General features: G+C 41.4%; 1 protein-coding gene across 3 annotated transcripts in view; it reads right to left on the bottom strand.

Annotated features, from left to right (window-relative positions):
- LOC133148769 (E3 ubiquitin-protein ligase RNF43-like) overlaps nt 1-17,772 on the bottom strand; it is a 32,986-nt gene extending 15,214 nt beyond the window's left edge. The window contains exons 1-2 of one of the 3 annotated variants that reach the window (XM_061271703.1): nt 17,736-17,772; nt 3,776-3,889 (exon numbers count right to left, since the gene is read on the bottom strand). Coding sequence is in view for 1 of the 3 variants with exons in the window: in XM_061271704.1 (XP_061127688.1) it covers nt 3,776-3,895 (120 nt within the window). In the remaining 2 variants the exon portion in view is untranslated. Of the gene's footprint in view, nt 1-3,775; nt 4,009-10,593; nt 10,612-17,735 lie in introns of those variants that run through there. The other 2 variants (XM_061271702.1, XM_061271704.1) reach the window with 2 other exon arrangements.
- Nucleotides 17,773-19,901: the final 2,129 nt, after the last annotated feature.

Raw genomic sequence — 19,901 nt, forward strand, 5'->3', positions numbered from 1 at the left:
GGATTAAAAACAACTCCTGTGGTTTGCCTGTTAGTATCATTATGAAAGAAAAGAGTCAGAGTGAAAGGAAAGTACCCAAGTGGGATCACAGTGCCCTAAAAATGACTGCAATGGTTGACGTCAAGTAAAAAAGAAAGATTCAAAGTGGGTGAAAAGAAGGTAACCATTAGAAGTGCTTACTCCAAAGTTATCTTCTCATTGACATAAGACAGTGGCTAACTTTAGCAACAGGGGAAATGGGAGGCAAAAAGATTGTGGCATGAGGGTCAAGCAAGCAACAACAGAGGACTTTGCTTTGAGCAGTTAAAAGCAGGAAAAAAAAAAAAAAACATTTGTGAGGGATGGCAAAAGATGTGCCCTGAACTACTTTTACATGATTATGAAGCTTGTGCGTTTGAGATGGAAATGATGAAAGCAGAGTCAAGCAGCACAGAGAATTTGCCCCGGGGGCAAACAGAAAGAAAGGAAACTTGAAGAGTGATTATTTTTTTTTTTTTAAATCCTTGAAGAGGTTTCTAATTTTTAAGCAATGATGACACAGTATATGGTATGATTTGAAACACTAAAAATGTAGAGGTAAATGGGTTTCAAAGTGTGTGGAGATAAAAGTGGATCCTGCTGGAGTATTGTAAAAAAAAAAAAAATTGGACGTCAAACTTTGCGGAACAGGTATCGTCTATCCGTTTTGAAGTGTTCAAAATTCTGGCGCTGACTAGCTGAAAAAACATTTCACGAGGGAGGAAATGAATATAAACCCAGATCTCATTCTTTGTGTACCTGCTGCTTTTGAGATTTACCCTCTCAAAAAAAAAAAAAAGCCTTTTCCAGATGTGTTCTCGTGCAATTGAAAGAAATATATTGGACAAAACTTCCCGCTGTCGCAATTCAAACTCTTAACTGCAAAACAGCAAGCAGAAATAGACTGAGGTCAGAGGCACCCCCTACCGGTAATGAGACCCGACAAGACAAAAACCATTGTCATGAGGGTCATTTTTCTCCGGGCTTGCCTTGTTTTTGACCACTTCCTGTCACTGGAACTACTTATCCCAAAGTGACCACCAAAGGAGATCTTATGACACAATGCGTATCATGTTAGGCCAAAGGGTATTTTTTACAAGATTCATTTGTTTGTGACCACACTTGTAAATCAAAACACGCTTATCGCAAACCATCTGTCCTCAATGAAATGAATGGCACCACAAAAACACAGAAAAAAAATCTTTGGAATGCATTTTAGTAACGCAAATAAGCAGTCTATATAATGTACATTATAAGACTTACACCTTGAGGTTGTAAAAATGTCTGCCTTTACGTGTTGCTGCACCGACTGTGTTAAAAATGTGTTTATGACACAGGACCTATTTGTTAGCCTGCATTGTTTAGCAAGCAATGAGCAGGCTAACTTACCGTAATTTTCGGACTATAAGTCGCGGTTTGTTTCATAGTTTGGGTGGGGGGGGGCGACTTATACTCAGGAGCGACTTATATACATATATATGTTTTTTTTCTCTTTTTTGGGCATTTTATGGCTGGTGCGATTTATACTCCGGTGCGACTTATAGTCCGAAAATTACGGTATATATGAAGCATATAACTTATGTATGAGGCAAAACTAAGACACTTTCATGTTGAAAGCCACTGCAGCTGTCTAAAATGCGGCAAAACCACGCATCTCATTATCTTAAAGCGCATCGCCGCGAGGTCCGCATGAACAAGACATGGCAATGTCCCACTTTGACAAGTTCTGCCAGAATGGCAGCGTAGAACGAATGGCTGTGATGCAGCAAATTTCTGACCGCTAATCGATTGATGATCTCTGTGATCACTGTCATCATAATATAACGCATACTTATCTGGATCTGAATGCACGAAAAACGATTTTTGATGTCGCTGTTCATGATTTGATATGAGTAAAAAAATAATTAAAAATTTGGAAAGTAGTCTTCAAGAAACATGATCTCATAGCGAACAAACATCCACAGGAAAAGCCGAGTTGACGACAACGGGATTACGGCACAATTGTAGCAAAGCTCTTTTCATCAGAGACGAGTAGAATCAATGAGCGAGGCTTTCAATAAGAGTCAACAGGTTCAGGCATGGGCCGAAACACTCAATCAGTGCGAGCACTGTTCTCACAAGAAACGATGAATTCTTTGTGATGGAGATGGTTTGTGCGCGAATGAAAAGTCAGTGAAACCTCCCGAGCATAAAACTCCGCTTTGAACTTTGTCGATTACAGCATTTATTCAGAGCAAAGTACAGGAAGCCTTGTGTGGAGTTTAGACTCGGCCGTTGTTAATGTCTTTGCCCAGTGAGTCATGTGTTGCTTTGAGAACTGTTTCAAGGCTTTCGTGTAAACAAAACCAAATAACAAAAAAAGCCAATAACAGATCACTCCCAATATAATCTGATGGTTGGGTAAGTGGCTGAAGCAACAAGATGGTTTGGATTCACGCACATGAACACGCGAACGGACAAAGTGCCTTTAACGATTTTCCGACAACTAAGCCATCCATTAATTTTCATAAATGGCTTATCCTGTTCAGAGTCATAGGAGGGTTGGTGGACCAATGAGAAGAATGCTAACAAAAATTGCTAGCAATATCTTTCATTTTAAAAAGTGGAGACAATTTGTTAATTTTAGTAATAAGACAAAGTCGATGCAAAATTTGTCTTTGCGGGCCACATAAAATGATGCGGCGGGCTGTATCAGGGCCCCCGGGCCTTGGGTTTGACACCTATGATTTAGGTTTTCAATCAACGCCTGTGTGAAAGTGACAATAAATGGTAAAGAGAGTGTGGGAGAGGAAAGGAAAAAAAAAGATGATTTTTGCCCTTACTGAGGAGCTAAGCTAAAAAAAAAAAAAAGACTAAGTATAATCCAAAAATTTGGCAGCTTTGTGTTATTTAGTTTCCAGTCTATTTTTAGTGTGTGGTGCAAAAAGAACCCTCTGTGGGCATCGGAGTATCTATAGATCACTGGGGTGGCTTCCACTCAGACTAAACTGTAAACAAGTCTCATTCAAAGAACCGCACATCCAAACCATCTGACTCATCCTTTTCAAAGGAGAGCAAACCAACCAGCAGCTGCATGATGAAATCCCCCCGCTGAAAATAAATAAAAAAGAAGTCCAAGCCCAAAAAGTGATGGGCGAAGGTGGGTGGACAACACACAACAACAACACCCTCCCTCGTTCCCTCCCGATTTCAAAGGCGGGAGAGGGAGGAAGCGCTCGGCCTTTTGTACGACAGTGCTGCCATTAAGGCTTTAATCAAAACCATTACTGCATTAAGCCTTGAGTGACATCCCTCCCTTTCCCCAAACTGGTTCCGAGTTCCCACCGAGCGAGCGAAGCGGCGGGCAAAAAAAAAAATTGTGTGGGAAATGTCTCGACATCATCGCCGTGGCGGCCAGGCTTCTACAACATGGCTTTAAATTAGGGGAAAAGAAAACACAAGTTAAAAAAAGGCAGTTCCCTAACTCTACTCCTGCCTGCTAATTTGCCACCACTTGAAAAAGGAGAAAAATAGCAACAGTTTTAAATCACACTACTTTTAAGTTTGTATGGAAGAATACTTAAACACAAGGGAGATCCAGGTCGCTTGAACATACATCTTAACCATTGTGGGTGGAATCTATCTATAAGTTCTGGCTGCTCTCATATTAGAGGGAAGCAAAAATGCACATGGCCTATATTCTGGTTCGGATAGGTCCGAGATGGGACAAGTGAGGTCTGCCCTTGAAAGCCACTGAAAAAGGAATCAAGATGTCTACCTTATCCAGCAGCGGAAGACAGCGGGGAACCTTCTTCTCCAGTTTGACGATGGTGATGAAGTCACCCTCTTGCCGTTCATCTTCGCTGGTGTTGCACAGTGACAAAGGGTGATACTGCATGAAAAAATGAGACACAGTTTACAAAATGAAGGTAATATCATTGAGAAAGTTAGTTTGACTTCAGCACCATTGACGGATATAGACGTCAAAGATATTGGCACTGAATGAGCTAATAATGGAAAAAAAAAAAAAAAGCCCTCATACAAGAGGTTAGAGAACTCAATCGAGCTCACAAATCAACCCACCCGAGCAAAATGGACCCACCCCGCCGCTAGACCACTAGTCCATCACGGCCAGGTCCTACCCCGATATTCATTCATGTGGCTGCAGACTGAGGTCAACGGGGCCCCCACCCTCGTCTTACCCCAGCGGAAATCTCTAAATTACCCCCCAGGGGTGACATCAACAGCTGGTCGAGAGGGATTTGACGTAATGTTATGCAAAGGGCTGGTGCTTGTCTGTCAGAAGCAAAGCGGAGGAATAAGATACAGAAACATGACAGATGCACCAATAGCTAGTGACAGAAAGAAGGAGCCCTTTCTTGACCAATGAACCCCCCCCCCCCCCCGCCCCCTATAAATACAAAAACAATGGCCGCCTCAGGAAGTAATGCAGCATACTGTTCTGCCAGCTGCCGAATTAAAGGCTTACACTTTAACTCGGCCCCCCTAACAAACAAAAGACAATTTTACAAGATGGTTTAATGATGGCATGACCTCCGCATACGGGAGACGTTAAAAAGGTCGTTAAAAAAACGATACATTACAGTGGTTTTTTTTTAAAATCTTTTAAAATTGTCCCTCAACTTCACACTGAAAATCATTTTGGTCAGGCATTTTAAAGGCCACCTTCAGGTGTTTTGCATCTATTTTAGATGGCTGCAATTACTCTCTATAGCATTAGGACAGACTGAATCGTCTTCATTTGGGGGGTTTTGTGTGGCCTTGAGAGAGAAAAAAAAAGGGGGCCTGGGAAACCAAATCACCAAGTCTCCATTTCACAGAGACAAGAAACCACAGGGCACGCAAACAGTTCCCCACAGACTGTTAACAATGCTCACTCCTCCATTGCGCCTCCTCCTCATCTGTCTAGATCTGTTGCAAACTGACGGGGACATGTCCCTTGGCTCTTTTGTAGCCACGATTAAAGGCATTCCTTTCCAGTTCAATCAAAGGCTGTTACGAAAATATTCAGAGCACCCCCCCAAATGAAAAAAAAAAAAAACGTAACAGCTTCAATAACAAATACATGCACAGAAAAAGAGAAAAATAAATAGTAGCTGTGGTGAGAAGTCAATAATATTTTCCCCTTGCTTAGGCCTGCGGATGTTCTTTTTTCAGCTGCCAATAATCAGCAAAAGGACTTTCTAGTTCATCTGTTGCCAGCCAGTGTTGGCGGGAGGAAGCTCATCAGGCTCCACCACTCAATTACTGGCAGTTTATCTTTTTCCGAAAAAGAACTATTGGATTGAACTGTCGACATCACGTGTAGAGTGCAAAAAAAACATATTATTATATTCAACAAAATAAATAAAACAAAAAAAATAATAAAAATAAATATACATGAAATCACGATCGCATTATTTAGGGGGAAAACGTTCAGCCCTAAATAAAGTGCTTTTTTAAAAAAAATTATTTATTTAAAAACAAATGTTTTTTGGGGAGAGATGGAAGAGTTTAAAGTCAAGAGTTGATCCACCGCTACCGATGAACAGAATGAATCAAACTCAGAAATTAAATTAACCACAGAAGACAAAGTAGAATCCATTGAACAGATATTGAGACACCTTTTGCAATAAATAGTGTTTGAGCAAGGAAGAGAGACAGCTTTGCTCATGGATTAAAGCCCTCAGGCCTGCCAGGTTTGTGCATATCAGCAAATACCTGTACAGTAATTAAATCCACTCACTCTGGGTTTTATTCTCAGAAGATGTACAGAATGGAGATAAACATGCACAGCACACACATTTTCCAGCCTGATTATTGAGCAAGTGACTCAGTCAGACAAACCTGCTGTAAAGATTGCAAAATGCCCTGGCATTCTTCTTTTTGTGCCAAGGACATAATACAATTCTTAATAGCGGCCAAGTTTGGCACCTTTGCTGGCTTTCAAATGAAAAGACGGATTACCGATAACACACCTAAAAAACTATTTCGATAATTATGATGCTTTTGAAAAAACAAAATAACACAATCAAAGATCCAAGTATATATCTGAATTATTTTTTTTAATTATGTGACGCACCTTGTGTATAAACGGCACTGCATCAATACAGCCGCCCTGCCGATTGTGTAAGATGGCGGTTCTCATTAATAAGGAGCAATTACATTGATTACACAAATTAAGCGTCTGTTCATGCACTTGACGTCTGAGCCAACTTTCCAAACTGAGGCTCGCCTTTTTTCAATCGTCCTTTATCTGAGCAAACGGCCAAAATGGCAGTTTGAATCAATTCTTGGGTGGAATTGAGAAAAGAAAAAAAATGCATCTCCTTACAAATGCAAAGGAGAAGACATTAGTGTTTTGGACTTGTCAAAACAAAACGTTCGTCTTCTTTATCAACAGTGTCAGCCTACATTCAGTAACCACAGAGAATGACGACGAAACGTAAGCCCATAATGAGACTTGACTTAAGTATGATGAGGGCTTAATTGGCTTGGATGTGTTTTAAGGGTGGGTACTTCATTCAAATGTTTATATTCTATAAATGGGAAAGTTAAAGGGGACATGTTACGGAAAGAAAAATGACTATCAATTTTTGTCTGCCCGCCATTTTTTTTTTTTAAAGCAAGTTCTTCAAATTTTTTCAAAGTTTGCCATCGTTTTCAAAGCACACCACATACATGTACACAATGGCGACCACTAACAACTCGAAGCGCTCCATCAGCCTCAGGCGAACACTGCACTATACATTTCAAAGCCCCCCCGAGTTAAACATAAACACAACACTTCCCTGTCATAACAGGTCAGCGGCTTGCTAACCCAACAGTTTGTTAGTATTGCAGCGATCCCTCTTCCATGGAGACACGGAGGCTACGTCCACACGTCCTCCAGGCTTCCTCTGGCCTTTCGCTGGCCTGCAGGATGACTCCACCTCGCTCACGTTTCCACAACATCACCAAGAGAGACAATTTGAACTTTTCAACCTTGTCAGTCATTTTTGGTAAACGTCAATTAATGTAAGATATTTAAAGCAAATAAGAATTATAATTTCGGAACTGCAAATTGATTTTTTTGAGGTTGTCTACCTAGCTGAGATTTCTCTCAATGTGTAAACAGAGCAAAAATACTCCATGCTAAAATATTATAACGTGCCACATTTCAAGTAAATTATGAAGACATCTGTCATAAACAAAAGGAATCTACTTGACTGAATTAGACTTTCAACTTGGATGTGGTACACCCAGAAATGTTCTTGGCAAAAGAACATTCTAAGATTCCAAACTAAAAAAAAACTTCAGATGATAATTTTACCCTTACATTATGTCACCCAACACGCCACTGATGTCAGCCGGTGACATCGAGGGAAAGTAAACAGAAAATACACAGGAAAAATAAATGAAAGGCTTTTCCACGTTATGCGTGATCTTCTCCGGTGATCATGTGGTCACACTGTCCGCACACTTAGCAACTCCTTAGCAACTTGCCAGTAAATAGTTGAAAACAGCATCTCCGTTGAGATTCCCGACTAGTTTGAACGGACGGGTAAGTCGTACTGTACTTTGTATGTCATGTTCGATGGGGGGGGGGGGGTCGAGCGGTTAGCGTTGCCGTGGCGTGGGCACGCAGCCAAGAGCATGGAGCTCCACGTGGAATGCCGTGGAAAAACGAGACAGAGGAATGCAGACTCCACTGAGCAGTGTAAACAGGCTGGGCTGAGAGAAATGCTGCCACGCCGCTTTGAAGTCGCTTCAATCTCCTCATCGAGCGCACGTGTGTATCATAAAACCGGGAGGGGGGGTCGGGGGGATATTATTCAGGGAAGGCATTTCATGTATGCAGGTTATACATGACTTTGACCTCATACATTTGTTGAAAAGAAGAAAAAAAAACACCATTGAAGTTGCACAAAAAACGACATCATGCGAGACATCGCAATATAATCTCACCAGACCATGCTAAAAAGATAAAAACGTTTTAGCTGTCTGAATTTTTTTGTTTTTTTTCATCAACTGGGATTGACAAACAGCGAGAAGCGAGCAGGCCTCATAGTTGGCGATGCGACATCCACAATGACTGCGCCCGTCTGGCCCCGCCCCCTCCCACTCTGTTAGCGTCTGTTTCAATATGTACTTTCAAATTTTTTCTTGAACATGCAGCAGTGATATCAGACTAAGAATGTCTCCGGAGGAGACGGCAGACATGTAGGCACCGGAGCCTCGACCTCAGCGTCGCAGCCAGCAGGCTGTGGAATCCACTGAAGTGGCCAGGTAAACACGTAAAACGTTGCCCTTTGGAACACCACTCTCGTCAATCCAAAGTGTGTACATGAACCTGGTTTTCTTCCCAGCAAAAGTGCCCCAGTAAAAACTTTAAGGCTGATATTTCATAGGTGTCAAACCCAAGGCCCCGGGGGCCCAGATACGGCCCGCCACATCATTTTATGTGGCCTGCCACAAATTGTCTTCTCTTAAAAAAATAGAGCTATTGCTAGCCATCATTTTAAAATATTTCAACAATTTTTCTGATTTCAAAACGAGTTATTCATCAGTTTGTTGTGTAGTATACGAGTTGACAGCCATACTGGCCCACTATGGATACAATGTGGTTTTACAAAGATGGCATTATTTATACATTGTTCCTCATTGAAATATTTCAGGCTACATAATTACAGAAGAGGCTACGCGTATTGACCTTAAAATCTCTTCACTAAAGGCAGTTTGGCTGTGGTTTCCAGGCCAACCACCAAAGAAAGTAGACAAAGTTCTCCTGGGACACCTCAACGATGGCTGGCTGGCATTTTTCTTTGCCCTATCTGCTAACTAGAAGATTTAAACTCCGGCCTGACAGTCGCAACGCGTCGGATTATTTACAAATGTCAAGCCGTTATATCCGTAGGAATGTGTACCGGAGTAATAATAATAAATAATAATAAAATAATAATAATCGCCAAGTGTACTTATCCCCCTCTGTGATATTTTCAAGTTTGACAGTTTCTCTTCTCCTTTTCTACACAATAGTGGCAAACATCACAACCTAAGTATGGCTTTCCTAAACTGGTCTAAACTACAAATTAAAGGTCCCATATAAAAACATATAAAGCATTGTTCTATTTGTGTTGGGTGCGTCTATCATTAAATGGCAATTATAGTATGAGTCAAACAAAAGCTATTTTCAATCACAATTAAAACCGGGCTGCTTTCATAGGAATTTGTAGAAAATGCATCAATTCCATGCAAAGGACAAAATATATTTGATTAAATTGCCTCGATATTTTCCCGACTACTTTTTGAACCCTGCAGCTTATAGTCCAGTGCGCCATTCATATCGACTTCATGAATGGTAGGAAGGAATTCAGATTTCCGCTATGACATTCTGCAGTCAGTGCCTGTGGGTAGGGTCCAAGACCCTGAGATCAAATCCAATGAGTGAGGAAGATCAAGTCAGGTTGACAATGGGAAGCTAGCTGCTTCTGCAACCTGATCTAGCATCCTTCCATCAGCAGTCTAACATTAGACCTTTACACTTCCTCTGCCGGCTGTCCTCATCTGGCCCTAAGGGTGCGAGCGCTATGGAGATGGGCGGCGTCTCCGTGACGCTGTGCGACCCGGCGACACAAAAGAGGGTGACCTCATGAAAGGAGACTCAAGAACGCTGTCTCGACTGGAGTCAACTGGAGGCTCGACAATGACGATTATCAACGGTCACCTGAGTCAAGAATGTCTGCTGGGTTTTTTTTTGTCTGCTTGATCAAATGACAGCTCTAATTAAGCAGTACAGCAGGGGTGTTAAATTCATTTTGTTCACGGGCCATTATGACAACCCAAATAAATGTACGAGCACCTCATATTTTACACAGTAAAAGCTCCAAAACAAACTGACAAATAACACGCTTTCAAATCAGACGAGTAAAAACTGGTCAAATATTTAAAAGATATTATTAAAAGTGAAGACTATTTGCAATTCTAAAAGAAGAAAGTAAAAGTCATGACACATGAATTTATTGCACAATTTGTCTTCGCGGGCCACATAAAATGATGTGGCGGGCCGTATCAGGCCCCCGGGCCTTGAGTTGGACACCTGTGCAGTACTGGAAGGAAACGTCCCACTTACCAGCAGGTGAATGACAACAATGTGACAATAAAGTTTCTGATCTTTTATTTCGGTCTTTCTTTAAAACACACGTGAGGGGAGGTACCGGGAACCAGAAATTCCTGATCCATTCTTGTCTGTGAGCCTTTTGTATAGACTAGGCAACAAATCTTCCCGGCACACACCTGCAGCAGCCAAGAGGAGAGGACAAGCGTAGGAAGTCTTAACTGTAGACTGTCGTAAATGATCACATAAAAAGTTCAGGCAGGTTAGCGATAAAGGCAGTTGTAAAGCACCGCCTTCCTTTTTTTTCTTTTTTTTCTCTCGTAAGGTCCGTTCAAATCGTACCGCTGAGTGGGTGGCCTACAAATCAGAACCAGCTTTAACAGGCTTTTATATTCCAGGAATCAGCAGCGGGTGGCAAAGGCCAGCTCTGCCAAACTGAGGCTGGCTGAGGCTCTTTTCCTGCAAAACCACATCAGAGGAAAAACAACAACAACCCTGACCTTTTTCGAGCACTCGGCGTCCCCGATTTTTCCACATTCGCACCTGCTTATCATCGCGGACTAATGTGAAAATCACCTCATTTTGAATTTGCCGGCCATATCCATGCACAACAGAGATCATAAAAAAATGACTCATAAAATTCAAGCTCAGTAAGACGTGAGGAATTACACTTGTCGTAATGCGGTGTTAGGTAAGCAGTGGGTGTGTGAAGATTATGGAGACTGCTGTCCGTCATCTTGACTGAACTATGAAATTAAAAGCGGCACATTAAAAGAGGATGGTTAGTCATCGAGACGCAGCCGGTTGATCCGCGGGGAAACACAGAGAGAGCCGACGTGAGTCATCACCATTGCGCAGACTGCTGTGCACGTCATGCTAAGCCGGGGAACTCGGAATGAACGAGTGCTTTTCTCGGACGTCCAAGCGGGTTTACTAAATGAGCAAATATTTTGACTCCATCAAAAAATGCATTTGAATTCTGCAGTAAATTAATTTTTCACCCAAAAAAATGCATTTGAATTCGCCAGTAAATGAATTTCTCACTTAATAGTGAAGAGTCTCTTAACATCTGCCCGCTTTTCCAAACCTCCCATCCAGGAAAAGTTTTTATCACTTGCCTGAGGGGCAAACCACTAAAAAGCCCCAGCTGCTCAAAGTATATCCAAGCTTGTAGAAAGCAACAAAAAAAACGTAAACATTTAACGCTTACACATTATCACATTACACCAGTTTAGAGGAATAAAAACCTCAATTATAATAAACAATAGCCTGGAAAGAGGTCTACTTTTCAAAATAGACAAAAATGATCAATTATTTAATAAATAATTTAAAAAAAAAAAGCAAATTAATCAGAAATTCATGCCGTGCAGATTTGACCTTATTGAACTTTAAGTTGAAGCTGATGTTGGCAGTGTTCTACTATGTTGGTCTCATCACAAGGACCTCAGAAGTTAGACAGTTTAGTGAAAAGGAGACACTACTGTCGCCTCGGGAGAAATGAATGTGTCGGGAGATCAGCGCATGGGGTGTGAAAGGAAAACGGCTAGGGAGGGGAGGGGGGGGGGGGTGAGTCTCAACACGTAGCCCCTCTGGACATCCAGAGCACTTCCTCCCACCAAAGGAACATGTTACTTGCTCATTAATGTATTATTTCCCCACATATATTTCAAATTTACCACATGAGCAAACTGATTTGAAGTTTCAAAACACAAACTGGCAAAAACTTGTCCGAGCAAATCACGAAACCTCAACTGGCAGGTGAAAGCCACTTGTCCGACAAGGAAGTCGTGTTGTTTTCAACTTTCCACATCGAGTATGTTTTCCACATTACATGTTCACCCAAATAGAAAAATTGAGATAAGAATTCCAGGTGCTTTGCTGTTGCTGCTATGCACTACAACTTTTTTTTTTAGTCTTCACCATCATTACTTTACCTGGCCAGAAAACACACAACCAGGACAACTTTCCAAACTGAGTTATAGATAATGAAAGCTGCCACTCCCTTGAAAAAAAAAAGCTTAATTAGAGGCTGTAGTATTTCAATGAGATGAATCTGGCCCTAAGCAAAGACCTGTGACACTCCTTTGGTGCATGTCCAATTGGAAGAACGCAGTCAAAGTGGGCCTTGGGGCTAATGAGGCAGGCAGGTGAATAAAAAAACATGCCTGACAAGCTATGAAGACCCCCAAGGTGAGCAGGTAAGCATTCAGTCATTAATAAAAATGCCGTGCAGAAAATAAATGAGCAAAAAACCTTCCCTCACAAATTGTCAACAATGAGCAATAAGAAATTAGACTATAAAGTGTTTTTATTATTGAGAAAAACATTCCGCCTAAAACGGTGATCATTAAGTGAGCTGTCAAAAAAATTATAAAATTTGAATTAATTGGTACTGAATTGGGGCAATTCAAAATTTGAATTAAAAACATTGCGCAACAGCCGCTATGTTCAACTGGAAGCCTGTAAATGTCATGACTGACATTTATGTGCACAGGCTGCTGACTTTTTGACACAGGCTGCACATAATGGAGGCCCTAAAAATCACAAAGTTGTAAATTCTCAAGTATAGTTTACACTACATTGTAGTTTACCAAATTATTACTGAAATGCATACGTAATGCCTTAGTAGACTGCTTTACGGCAAAAAAAAGTAATTACGTAAGACTTTATTATAACAACCTGTGGGGGGGGGGGGGAGCAACAACAGACGTGGAAAGCAAACAACTTGTGTATAAAAGGAAACTGATAAGAAACGTAGATTGATGATAAGCGACAAAGACCGTACACGAAGAAACACGTCAGCCTCGGTGAAATGAGGGCCTTCGACAAAACATAGCGGACTGAAGGTGGCAAAACATGTGTCTGCGACGGAGACTGAAGCCTGAACGAGACCGAGGTGCGTGTCATACACTTGCACCTGTGTGTGTAATCTGCCCTTCGTCATGGTGCTTCGACAGGCATCTCTGTAGGCTTCACTTCCTCTAAATTGTCCAGATGAATATGTAATCTATCCTCTTTCATCCCGAGCCTTTCTTCCACCCTGGCCATCGACTTAGCTTAGCCCGCTCTGCTGCTGATTAGAGGACCACGAAGACTGCAGACGCGACGTAGCTCTTCAAAAGCTACACAAGTTGGAGCCAATAAATAGCCAAAAAAATCTACAGAAAGACTTTTTTTTTTTTTTTGTCGCGGGCTGCATCGTAGTTTCCTTCGGATGACCAAAATGGTTAAAATATTTGAAAAAAATGAATGGCTAGCAATAACTATATTTTTAAAAGTGAACCAAATTTTTCATTTCAATGTACAATTTGTCTTCACGGGACACATAAAATGACATGACGGGCCATATCTGGGCCCCCGAGCCTCGTGTTGGACACCTATGGTTTAAATACTGCATTTCATCTTTGACAATAAATGCTGATTAGAAACCAGGAAGTACTACTTAACCCTGTTTTACGGTAAGGTTCCAATCCAGCCACAGGAATCTCAATACTCCGCTCTAACACATACAGAACATTCAAGCACAAGGCATGAGAACTAGGACACCCACAGCTGATTTCCAAAAGGATTGCTAGATTTCAACACACACTTGAAGAGAACTATTCCAATCATGTCTCAGGGAGATGGATTAATGGCGATTTTGTGATTTTCTCACATACTTTAACAAGACAAAATGAGGGAGGGGGGGGGGGACACTGGTTGTCCCCTGTCCAGTTTAGGAAAGCACTCAGCTTGGAAAACGATCTGCTTTCCAAATGCACCAGATACTTTTCATCCACAGCTGCAAACAGGTGGTGGCAACAGGGAATAAACAATAGGATCCACTTATTCAAAGGGAAAATAATCCAGGAGGATTGTCAAACTCGCAAAATGCATTCAAGATGAATGCGAGCTGGACAAATGGTGGATCCCTCGAACCATTTTTAACACCGCTTAAGGGACAACGTGGATCACTATTGTCGTACGCATGTTCTCAATCGTGCAGCTGCACGGCGGGACATCAAGTGATCCTCTTCAGATGAAAAAACCTAGAACAGCTGGCTTGATATTGTCTCTCCCAGCCAGGCGTTGATTTGTTTAACCATCCATAATCGGAAATGTTTACCGAAGGGTCTGCCCAGCTGCTTGTGATGTCTTTAGGAGACTAACAAGCGCTTCATTCCGTTTGGATCGTATGCTTGCGGAACGGTGTCCTGACAACATGTGGCCTTGAGAAACTCTGTGTGAAAGAGCAGATGCTGGGTGTGTAGTAGCACATGGCGTGTACGTTTCCCACCACTTTCTTCGTTAGCAGCGGGGTGGAAAGCTTGATGCTTTGTAACTTGATGCGTGCCGGTAATGACGTTTTATGCTTTGGAGTGTGTGCGAGGCAGAAGGCTTGAACTCGTAGCATCCGTCCGAGGGTCGGAACGGTCCGGCAGAGGGCGAGCAACAGCTGGCCCTTCATTGACAGGCTTTAATTGTGAGCGGTTAAGATTTCACTCCGAAGGGCAGGGGGTGTTGATATTATTCCAACTGGAGAGACCAGAGCTCCTGATTGTATGCTATAGTCCAAAGCCTGGAGATTACTTAAGGTGTTGTATTGCCATGCAGGCGGAGGGGGAACTATTCAGACTACAGTTACCCTGGGGGAACCAATGATGTTATCACAATGGCTAATCAAAGATCCTGATCCAATTATTGGAGTGCAAACAAACATGATATGATTTCTTCATTTGCATTCTATCATTTGTTTCCAGGTCTTAAAATACAAAAACAAACACTTCCGCTCTTCGTTCGCAATAGGTCGTGTCAAGTCGAGCACCGATTTCGACACCACATTGATCCCTCTAGTTATATTTAGCCCAAAGTGCATCATGTACTAGGAGAGTAGGTACGGTATTGTGTGTCCTCCCTACGCAAATATCCCAGCGACCTGCTCTGTTCTGTAACCACCATAACCAGTTGGTTCCCCACACTTGTGCATCACGCTATACTGCTAGCCAACGTTACCCCCACAAAGGGCCAATGAGCACTGAACTCTGCATGGGGTAAAGGTTTAACCATTTTCTGTTTTATTTTCAAAGTAGGGTTTTAAAAAAACAATATCTCACTGTTATTAAAAGGGAAGACGATTTTGGAATTTTAACAAGAAACATTGAGTTGACACACGAGTTGCCTTAAGGGTCACTAAAATGATGTAGCGGGCCAGGTCTGGCCCCCGGGGCTTATGTTTGATATCGGTGATGGAGAAGCTCAACACAAATCATCAATCACGCACACCTTACTCAATCGATGCGACTAAGCATAATCTGTACTCATATTAAAAACGAACTAGCTAACAAGCGGTAATATCAATAGCAAGAAATTAATAGTTTAAATTTCATCTGTCCTTTTCAGAGTCAGTTTTTCAGGGCGATAATTCTTTGGAATCGGCAATAACATATTTCAAAGGCAAAATCAGTACAGAATTACAAACAGTATCATTTGCATACGTACACAGTAAAAATAATTAGCATGCTGCTTTAAAGTCAGTGTGATTTTATATCCGAAAGCATCATCAATTCACACAGGTGGTATTTCATTGTTTTTATTCTAAAAATACGGATGGAGGTATCAAAATTCCACTATTATAAATTTCATTTCATTGAGCAAACTGAACACAGTCTAAAAAAAAAAAAAAAATGGGATCACATTTCCTTCATTTGCCGCTCCACTGGCTGCACCCTTCAAGCTTTTCACAGACTAAAAAAAATAAAAGTGACTCTGATCAAAGAAACCGTTGATACTGGCTGACTGACGAAACCTGCAGCTATCAATGTTGACTCAGCATGACAACATCAGATAAGAGATCTAACAATATCCGAAAAGATGACAGTAAAGTGTGCAATTACTGAACAGGTATATAAAGAACACGGACTTAAAACCGGTTTCCGACTCAACTGGACTTGGCGCCAACATAGGCAGTTGTGACACAGAAAACAAAACAAACTAAATACTGCTCAAAATTAAATATATTTTCCAACTTTTGTAAAAAGTCGGACGCATAGGGTTTAAAATTTCACACATTGGATTTTGAAACGCTATTTAAAAGTACCGTATTTCTCAGGCTATACACGCACACACAAAAATAATTGTTGCTTAAAAGTCCATTGGATGGAACACACCTGTAGTTCTTGTGGCCAATGATCTACAAGAAAGAAATCTCCTTGAAAAATAATTGACAAGCCAAGGTTTCGAATGTTGGCCTGAAGATGTGTTGCACACCCAATGCAGATAGCGACGCACAATTCGTGTTGCCTTCTACGTCTTTGCGGTCTCTCATTCCAACAGCAAGCGTGCAATATTATATAGACGCCTGGCATTCAGCCCGCCCTATTTATTTACAATCACTTGTTTATTCTCGAGCCAACTCTTATAATCTTCCCTTTTGATTTGCCAGTACATTCCTTTCTATTAAAACGGTGACCGAGTCAATGATTGCCGGGGCCCTGCGTTTGAACTTTGAACTGCTAAGGCAAAAAGTACCCTTTCCTGTACATTATGGTTGAGGTATGATATAAAGGGACTTGAAATGGGGGAGTTAACTTGTTTATCATTCACACCAGTAGGCTGGTCCGATCCAATGACCTGTCATGCTTTCAACAACAAAAAAATAGGGTGTGTGCGTTTTTTGACATTTTGTTCACTGGGCACTTTTTATGAATATCAAAAGGCAAATAGGATTCATCCTTTTCATACTAAAAAGCCAGTATTTGTGAAAGCTATCCCCTTGAGAGGCATCAATGTTGTGAGATCACTCCCACCTATAAAGATCAAATATGAGACATTTATTATACAGAGGGGATTTATCTCGCCCTCCCTATCTGATGAGCTATGTAATAGAGAGGCTCTGGACAGATCCACTTTCACTACCCTGAAAAGCGGGAGAGGTGACCCAAAAGGAAATCATTATTCGAGAAAACAAAAGGTATCGTGGGCCTGGGGGAGAGAAAAGAAAAAGGCTCAAAAGAAATAGCCTAACTATTATACAAATAACAGCAGAGTCAAATTAAGGAGAGCAAAATCGGACTTTGACATCACACACTTCAAAGTGTCATTTGTTTATATATCACCTCAGGAAATCAGACTCCATGAATGCGTCAACACAAAAGTAGTCACACTTAAAAAGAGATGTTTACATGGCAACAATGATAGCATGAGAACAGACAGAAGCTAATATGGGTGCACACCTGATCAAATAATTGCCATGGGACACACAGACAAGGACATAAACTGGACCAGTTGATTTGGATTAAAGGCCTGATCGTGAGGAAAAAATCATTTGAATCCAAATTCTGATCAGATTGAAGAAATCTGCATCATGTGAGCTTCTCTCATCATAACATTTGAAATACGTCTGTCTTTGGAAACGTTCGAAATGAGTTTCTCAACACCAATTCATTATCGTGTCGCTAGATCATAATTATCATGGGGAACACATCAAATTATGATCGTTGTAATCCCTCATTACAAAACAAACAATTGTTGACCAGTTATTCTTTCATAAAATAGTCATAATGTGCAGCATTTTAAATATTTGCACTGAGAGCAATGCTGAGGAAAATGAAGGCAGAGATGAAAGTGGTTATTAAAAGGAAAAAAAAAAAAAAAAACCCATTACCTTCCAAGTGCAGTTTAACCAATGTGCATGTTCAAGCAAGAGCATTAGGAGAATGAGAGCTGGGAGAAAACTACAAGGAGTGCTTTGGTGCCCGGGTTTGGTTTTATAGGGGTGAAAATCGTGGCCTTTAGGAAAGCCTCCAGAGCTTGGGTCTCCTTTGATAATAGAATTGGGTTGTAGCCAAGATACACAGCCTTTTGGTAATAGTTAACAGTGTGGGTAAACACTGGAACTCAGCAGCATGGAGGTAGGTCAGAGAACTGCAGTAGAAGGATTGCTAACTAACGCCCCCCCCCCTCCCTTTTTGCGTCAAGCCCAACCTTCTGTCCCACGTTCGCTTGATCTGGCAGAGTATTGAAGCGCTTGGCTCAGTTTCTGACTCTTGGGTTTGGAAGAGAGTTTCATAAACAGGCTGCTGACTGATATAGGACGGCGCTGTAACTAGCACACAGGAAAGTTGTCGGAATTTAAAGATATAAACAGTCCCGCTTTGGCTCGTTCAAACGTTCGATCGAGCAATATCAAGTCAAGAACGACAATTCCATGCACTCAACTTTGGAGCTGGCTCTTCTGCACCAGTGCACAAAGTCCATAAAGTCATGGAGGACACACTCGGATGTGGATGAACACAGAAACCTGACCTTAACCCGATAGAACACCTTTGGGATGAATTAAGAATGGTGAGTGAGAGCCATATAAATGTGTGACGTCACAAATGTGCTTCTGGAAAAAAGGTCAAAAATTCCCCCCAAAAAAAAAAACTTTCCAGAAGAGTTGCCAAAGCTGCAAAGCTCCAAATCCTCAAGTCAAGGCACTGAATGATTATGCTATGTTCCGGCGGCCATTTTTAATCCGAACATTTTATTTAAGTCGTGCGGAATTTGCGTACTACTGCCCTCATTCATAAAGCTTCTCGGAAAGCTTCGGAAAATCTGATCAGGACTTAATGTCACGATCGAAAACTTTATGTCACCGACTCTTTGCGGCTGACCATGCCCCATCCCATTTGGCCGAGACGAAACTTTTTCATGTTGTTTCTTTCACCGCAATGTTAGCCTGCCATGGTGATTCTCGGAGGTCAAATCTAGAAGAGGAAGTTCTGTACTTTTACATATACTATAAGTGCTTATCCCTTCATTTCCAGACAACCCAAGGACTTTGGTGATAGACATGTCATTAACTAAGCTTGCGGGAACTGCTGCGCTAATCTCGGAGCGTGCAGACCAAACACCAAACCGCTAGCAACTCTGCTATAGTCCTCAGACGTCTTTAGCTTTCAGCAATACTGCTGTGTAATGTAACCCGAAATGAAGAACTGGAGTGACGCCATGCTTCAGTCCTCCATAGCAATATGAGGATTTAAATAGTGGAGGTAAAGGGAGCCATAGAGTTAACTATTATCAAAAAACGATCCAATATGACAGTCCTAAAAAAAGACATGACACACACACACGTACACACATACTCGCAGTGCACTGTAGTAGCCCCCTGCAGTGAAGGTTATCGGGTGAGCGGCCCTGGCAAGATACCAGAACTTGCTCTTTCAAATACAGACTGCCTTTTGAGCCGTGCTGTGTTTTATTTTAAACGAGTCAATGTAAATACACAGGTTATGTCATCAAAATATACAGTAAATGATACTGTATCGTTTCCCTTTCAACTTCCAAGGTGTGGTCAAGGTTACAATTTGAGCAAGCTAAGCTCATTTTATCTGTGTATATTGACATTTTGTAGCTCAACAACCAAGGCAACTTTGTTTTATATCCTGTAACATTGTTGGCAAGTCACTGGCTAGACCACAGGTGTCAAACTCAAGGCCCGGGGGCCAGATTCGGCCCGCTACATCATTTTACGTGGCCCGCCAAGACAAATTGTGCATTAAATTACTAGAATTGCAAATTGTCTTCACTTTTAATATATATATATATTTTAATATTTGACCAGTTTTTACTCGTCTGATTTGAAAAGGAGTTATTTGTCAGTTTGTTTTGTAGCTTTTACCGTTTTATATTTTATATTACATTTATTTGTCATAATGGCCCTCCGAAAGAAGCTATGACTACAATGCGGCCCGCAAAAAAAACTGAGTTTGAGACCTCTGGTCTAGACAGTCTTCCAAACATAACACCAACGCCGTCACAATCAGAAGCTAGATCATCCAATTTA

This window comes from Syngnathus typhle, unplaced genomic scaffold, assembly GCF_033458585.1.
Source record: "Syngnathus typhle isolate RoL2023-S1 ecotype Sweden unplaced genomic scaffold, RoL_Styp_1.0 HiC_scaffold_157, whole genome shotgun sequence".
Classification (NCBI taxonomy): Eukaryota; Metazoa; Chordata; class Actinopteri; order Syngnathiformes; family Syngnathidae; genus Syngnathus; species Syngnathus typhle.